The 7563-nt window shown below is 26.6% G+C and overlaps 1 protein-coding gene across 1 annotated transcript; it reads left to right on the top strand.

Annotated features, from left to right (window-relative positions):
- Nucleotides 1-2279: 2279 nt before the first annotated feature.
- On the top strand, nt 2280-6786 carry LOC114124017 (mitochondrial coenzyme A transporter SLC25A42). Its single transcript, XM_027987177.2, has 8 exons — nt 2280-2513; nt 3063-3269; nt 3338-3451; nt 3556-3746; nt 4883-5015; nt 5197-5329; nt 5393-5564; nt 6414-6786. The coding sequence occupies exons 2-8, from the start codon at nt 3249-3251 to the stop codon at nt 6535-6537; spliced, it is 888 nt and encodes a 295-aa protein (XP_027842978.1). The 5' UTR covers nt 2280-2513; nt 3063-3248; the 3' UTR covers nt 6538-6786.
- Nucleotides 6787-7563: the final 777 nt, after the last annotated feature.

Below are 7563 nucleotides of genomic sequence, written 5' to 3'. Positions count from 1 at the left end.
CTAGTCCTAGTTTAGGCACTTAGGTAGTTAGGTTAAGGTATTAACAGTGTTTATTTCAGAAAGTGGCGTAGCTATGAGGATAGATTCCCCCCCCAGAGCCTTTTTTTTAATGTTTAATGCATTGACATATTGAGCCCCCTACTTTATGTTTAACCAATAAATTATATATCCCCCCTCCAGAACAAAATCATAACTACGCCACTGATTTCAGACCTTTTCAGTGATGAATTCGTAATTTCTAGGGTATACGCTCGGCACATAGACGTTTATTGAGGGGAGAGAGGGGAGCTAATCCTCTCTCTCTCAAAAAAAAAAAATTTAAACAAACCTAAAATTAAATTATGGCGGTCGTGGGGTATACCATTACCACCACGTCTTTATATGTCAATTGATTAATTTAGTCCCCCCCTCAAACAAACAACTCAAGATATATATTATATACGACAAACGACATGCATTAGAATAAGATAGAGTTAGAACTTACTTTTTGATACATAATTTCGTTCGTTCTGTTTGTCATGTATGCGGTAAAAAAATTGATCTTATACGTTTTTCTTACTATTATTTCTATATAAGACAATCGGTTATTTAAATTATTATATTATAATTATATACAATTATTGTTAATATTTTTTCTCTATTGAGCATCCTTATGAAAATTAGCTCAATATGATGTAGGTACCTATACATGTACTAAATGTATGTATAATAAATAAGTTTTTTCCCTTTATTAATATTATTACCACAGTTTACAGTCGTATTCTTACTACAACAACATTTTTAAATTGAAATGTAATTAAATTGCAATGTATATTATATATATACATATAAATATAATATTGAATTTTATATTATCATAGTTTATATACCTAGATGTTTTATTTTTTTAAATAAAATAATGATATACAATCAGCATCGGTGGTACACTGGCCAGGAAAGTTGGAGAGATTTATTTTCCTGAGCCAGTGAAAATTATAAGACTATGAGCTGGCCTAGGTCCAAGGGGTTTAAATCTAACCGACAGTGCTCTTTTTCGTATCCCCCGAGATCCTATTGCGTCGCCATTGTCCTATCCAATATAATATATATTCCAGTCGAGGACGATGACGCTAATCGTTGCTGCGGATGCAACACGCAAACTGCAAGCCCGCCTGACACTCCTCCAAGCTGCGAAGAATATGTGCCGGCGTCGAGCGGGCTGTGGTCCGTTACATCCGGATCCTGTTGCAGCACGTCGCCTTTTGCCACAAAACCGCCATCGGAATACTTAGCAGCCGTCCTTGGTCGAGTGTGCACTCGACCGGCTGCGCATCAGACTCTTTCAATGACGGTTCGTCTTCGCTGGTCAACGTATCGTCATCACATACCGCATCCAATAAATCTTCTATTACTTTTTCGATGAGATCAGTATACTACCGCGGTTCGTAAAACATTAATTTACTCGTAAACATCATATAAAGAAAAATATTTATTTATTCAATTGTTATGCTAGTGTAAATCAAAAATCCTAAAATATTGTAATTTTAATAGTTCAGCTTCAATAATAGCTGTCTGTCTAATTTAAATAATATATTTAAAACTATATAGATAGTTATATTTTATATATACATATATTATTGATTTATACATTGTAGAGTACACCACTTGTTTAAAAGTTCATTTAATAATCATATTAGTACGAGTGAACGTGTGTACCTATACGCTTGTTAACGTGTAAAATGTAAATACAGAAATTAATATATTTGCGTGACATTTAGAGTGACTTTCATACCACAGAGACAAAATTTAAACAATTCAATGAGAATTTTTAAGTGATATAAAAAATAGTATAAAATATTTAAATTTATCAATTTTGATTTATATTTTCATAAAAACTACTAAATTTTTGATTAAATTTAAAAAATGTTTTAAATTTATTTACTTCGCATAATTTTCAGATCTAATAATGTTATTTTTTAATAATTGTTTTTACACGAAGGTATTCTATAAAAGCTATTCACAATAAAAACACGTTTTGTAGCGTTTATTGGTATTTGCAGATAGGTATAGAGATAATTTTTTATATCTCATAAAAATATGTAATAGTGTTACATAGTACCTATCTATTACCTTTTACAACTAGTATTTATAAAAGCCCAGTCATTTAAATTTAATAGATTAGATAAAACACTGTAATAGTTATGTTATGTTGTTTTTTAAAGGTACTTAATATTCGTGTATCGTCGTATAATAACTATTATTATTAAAATCCAACAGTTAAAAACAAATAATAAAAGTGAATACAGAATAGTGATTAATTCCTAAGTCCATACTAATAATGTGAGCGATTCGCAGTCGATAGCAAAACAGGGAGCGTCCAACAACTAGTATAATTATTATTGTAATTTGTAGACGATATATAATTTTTTTTTTTTATTAGGTAGGTATTTACACCAGAAATCTTTGTTCTGGTATAGAAACTGCGCTTATATTGTCGCAGATTTGGAGAGTGGAGACTGGAGTAATCTTTTAAGGTAAATCGGTATGTAAATAATATTACTGTAATATACTTAGCTGCATAACAGATTAATTTAAGAGGTCGCCGAGTAAAAAACATATTTATGTAACAATATTTTGACCACTGAACATCAAGGAACTGGGAACGTTAGCTTCGATCGTAGCTATTGATTCATTAAATTCACTGATTAGTAGTGATTGTTTATGCAACAAGGCAATAACGTATTAAATGCGTATGACGTAGTGGCCATTTATTTATTGTATAAAAGTGAATACTAAACTTTGACCTTGATTGTTTACCACAGCACGATAGAACACTCGTATACGGTCTGTGTACATTGTTAACTATATAAGATCGTGTACACACAAATCAACATGTATATTTTGTTCTGTGCCCATACCAAACACATGATCGTTATCAGTTGCGATAACAGTGACGTTATCATACGTTACTCTTTAAACAACAGAAAAAAAACATTATCGAGCGAAACGATATTATTACATCCAATTTGATTTCGTAATACCACTTCAATAGTTTAATATACACCGTCTCAATTACTTCACAGTTTGCGTTAATGACCGCAGCGCACTGAAGAAAAAATTACACACCACTAACGTTTCCTGATGCCATTTCTATGTCAAGGACACCGGTGGTTGTCCACAGCTGCCAAATATAATATTGTCAACCGACTTCACCGTTCAATGCATTGAATGATGGAATACGAGAAATATCTCCGACCACTTCGGCGTGCATGATGGCACATGATATACAGGTAAACAACCGCAAATTTGGTGTGATTATTGTTTTTTTGTAATTTGGTTATAATCATATTTGCTTCAGAAACATGATTCAAATTCTACTAACGTGTTGCACAGTTTGGCGGCCGGCGCCATCGCTGGTGCATTAGCCAAGAGTACAATCGCTCCATTGGATAGAACTAAAATCAATTTTCAAGTGAGTATTGTAATTATTATAATATTTATGATTAAACATAATTATTTTCCAGTCAGTAAAAAATATATATTCGTTTATAAATATTGATTGGTATTAATATTTAGATATCTCAAGAGCCGTATTCAGGTAGAGCTGCGCTTAAATTTTTGTGTGATACCTATGCAAAAGATGGTTTTATATGGCTATGGCGAGGTAATACAGCCACCATGACCAGAATCATCCCATATGCAGCTATTCAATTTACAGCGTTTGAACAATGGCGAAAATTGTTGGAGGTTGATTCTCTAAACACAAAGTAATATTATTATTTAGGCTTGTTTTTTGTTCTAATTACATACTGATTAGATGAACGAACATTTATAAATATACAAATAGTTCTATGTTAACATAATACATTTTGTTTTTTAACTCGTGAAAACAAATTATTCATTATGGTAATATAAATTTAAGCTAAAAACAGGCAACCTTAATAATATTTATAAAAATCTATCGCATGTAAAACCATATAATTTATATTTATTTTTTATGCTACTTTTTCTTTAGGTCCTCCACCTTGATAAATATTTCTATTATAGTATAATTCAATAATAAATGTTATTTATTTATGAAATATTGTTTTAGCATATAGATTGTCTATACTGTTATGTACAGAATTATTTTTGACTCTTCAATGATAAAATAGGTATTATTACTAAATTTAAATTTGAAAATTATATATACCATAGAAATACAATAAATTTTAGTTTGCTTTATCTTAGTCAAAAACCAGTTACCCGTATAGTTAATTTTATAGAATTGTATTGCATTACTTTTTAAATATAATAAATATTAGTAAATAGTATATAAATACTCATTAAAGCTAAATCATTCACATTAAGAATTTGACTGATGCTATTTGTTATATAGTATTATTTAGTGCCTATTAACTATTATAGTTATAACTAATCCTAATTTATTAAAAAATATAAACAAAAAATAATTTATAGTTATATAATATAATATATGGTATAATTAATTTAAATGTTAGTTAAAACAAAATATAAGTAAGCACAATGAGTACTTTTATTATTAATAGTAAATAATAATAAAGGCAGTATTGAATTTATTTTAAATGTTTTACGGACTTTGGGTCTATAATTTTAGATTTTGTTGTTATAATATGTCACACTGTACATTGTGCAGACATTTTAATAATTATAACTAAAATAATACAGAAATATTAGTATTATATTTAGTAATAGTATAATAAATGATTTTTCTTGCATGTTTACAATTTTTTTTTATTAATGTTTTTATAGGTTTAAATTTAGATAAATAAGCCAGTCAATATTAATTTAATCTATATTATAGTTTAACATGTGGGTTTATTTTATTTTTATGCCTATTTAAAATTTTATTGTTGTTTATTTTATTATATTTAATATTTTTTAGAAATAATGGAGGTCTCAAATTTCTTTCTGGATCTTTAGCTGGAGTAACATCACAAACATTAACTTATCCTCTAGACTTGGCAAGAGCAAGAATGGCAGTTTCTACCAAAAATGATTATAAATCGTTGGGAGATGTAAAGTATTTAATTTTAAATGGATTTAATGATACTGTTATATTAATTATTTAGTTAGAAATATCTTTGAGTTTAATCAACAAAATGGTATTAATACAACTTTAATCAATTATATTTGTTATCATAATATTTAATACAGTTAACTATTTAAATAATTGACGTATACCACATATTTATTTAGGTGTTCAAAAAGACTTTTAAAGTTGAAGGAATAAAAGGTTTTTATCGAGGCTATGTGCCAACAATATTAGGCATAATACCTTATGCAGGTACAAGTTTTTTCACTTATGGATCATTAAAGTCATTTATGAAAGGTTAGTATTCATAAAATGCGTATTTCATTAAATCATCTTTAATTTTTATATTTAATAATACAGAAAAGCATGGATATGAAAATACGGTTGTGAATTTAGCATGTGGTGCAGTAGCAGGTATGGCTGGTCAATCATCATCATATCCCCTTGATATTATTAGACGGAAGATGCAAACATCAATAATTACTGGAATTAATTACTCAAACCTCAGAACTACATTTATAATGATTTATAAGTAGGGTATTTTTTTATAGTAAAAATACGATTGAGCACAGTCCTTATTAGAGCAATATTTTTAATATTATGATTGAGCACATCTTTTTTTTCCAACATTACTAAATTAAATCTTATTTTTTATAAAATATTTGTAATAATGATGCATAAGTCTGCATGTAAGTGTGTTATCCACTTACCTATACCAAATATGGATATAAATGTCAACATAATTTAATATTATTTTTCTATCTGGTGTTTTTATATTTAACTATTTTATTTATATAATATACTCTAACCAGTAACAAATGATTTAATACATTTCACATGAATACTTTAAAATTTTAGTTATACCTTAATACCTTATAGTGCATTTTCTCATTAAATCTCACATAAAAAAATAAAAAAAAAAAATAATAATAATAATAATAATAGCATCATAATTTTTTTGAAGAAATAATAGAAAAGTTAAGAAATTTGTAACTTTAAATATAACTTAGGTTACTGACTGAATTAACTATAACTTGTAATTAGATACAATTAATCAAGTAACTTGGTTCCTAATTGTGTATCAGAATTATAAGTTAAACATTTTTTTTTACACTGATAAAGTTTGACTTGTGATTATGTTCAAACCAAAAAGTCATTTTATTTACTATATAAATAATATGGCAATGTTTCATTAAATGTTGTGCTCAATAATATTTTTAGTTTATTTTGGTTGGTGGTGAGTTATTTGTGAAGTATGTTCAAGTATTATATGAAAAAACTTAACTTACCAAAAAAAATACAATGTGCTCAATCGTTCTAGAGCCTTTTTATTCTTTATAAATAAATTACTATGGTTATAAACATTTTATGTTTAATCTAGAACTGAAGGCATTAGACAAGGCTTTTTCAAGGGTCTAAGTATGAATTGGATTAAAGGTCCGATTGCTACCGGAATTAGTTTTGCTACATACGATTTTGTAAGAAAAACTTTAAAGAACATTTGAAATTCAATATTATTTTTCACCATTAATGTGCCTAATTTAATCATATTGTTACCATTAGATTGTATTGGTTTTATTTGTTTGAAGCCATTAATTGTATATGAATTGTAATATCTAGTCAAATAATTTTAATTTTAATGAGCGAGTTTGGACATAATTTTATAACTTTGCTAAACTTATTATAAAATATAATTAATATATAATTACCATTATTAGCAATATTGCTAATTATGTTTGTTATTGTTTCAAAAACGTGTTATTAATTGATTATTATGTTAATTTTGAATAATAATTAAAAGAAGTCTAATACTTAGGTAAAATATGCACTGTTTAAAACTTAAAAGTGAATTATTTGTTATTTAATATTTTTATAGTTATTTAATTATGTTAATGTTTGAAAGGAATAATTCAACAAATATAGTTATATAAACAAATTAATATATATATATGAATATTAAAATCATCAGTATTGACAAAAAATTAATTTGTATGTATAATATTATTTCGTTTAAACAATTAATTGAATTATTTCTGTAAATATTGTTATTTATATTTAAACTTGAAAGTTGTTACACTAGAAAGTTTTAAGTTTTATTTAAATTATTAAAATTAAATAAGTCAATATTTTACCATATTGTAGTGTTGTGATAGTTTCAAAAATTAGTTATTGACTAATGTATATCATTAGTCAAGTCAATTAATTTTATCAATAAATAGTTTGAATAATGAGTTAGTAGGATAATTTTTTCTTAATCTTTTAAAATTATCCATAATTCAAGATACTTAGATACTTTACCTCGATGAATAACTATAAATAATTAATTTTCAATACAATTTTTTTTTTTTTTTGAACAACATCTATTTTGCTGAAAGTTTATTATACTATAAAAGTTAGTTTTTTTATAATTAATTTTTCAATTTTTTTGTTATAATTGATTTTCTTTGTCAATACTTTACCTTATTTGTTATATGAATCTGAAACTATTATTTAATAAATAAGTTCTAAGGCGATCCCATATGAAAAGTAAT

Source organism: Aphis gossypii, chromosome 2, assembly GCF_020184175.1.
Source record: "Aphis gossypii isolate Hap1 chromosome 2, ASM2018417v2, whole genome shotgun sequence".
Taxonomy (NCBI): domain Eukaryota; kingdom Metazoa; phylum Arthropoda; class Insecta; order Hemiptera; family Aphididae; genus Aphis; species Aphis gossypii.
Note: the sequence above shows the minus strand (reverse complement) of the source record. Positions and strands in the feature narration are given on the sequence as shown.

Bases quoted from the DNA above. Each gene is read 5' to 3' on its own strand.
- LOC114124017 (XM_027987177.2), top strand. From the start codon at position 3,249: ATGATGGCACATGATATACAG. The intron at 5,016-5,196 runs GTAAAGTATTTA...ATATTTATTTAG, and splicing joins ATTATAAATCGTTGGGAGAT to GTGTTCAAAAAGACTTTTAA. The intron at 5,565-6,413 runs GTAGGGTATTTT...TGTTTAATCTAG, and splicing joins ACATTTATAATGATTTATAA to AACTGAAGGCATTAGACAAG.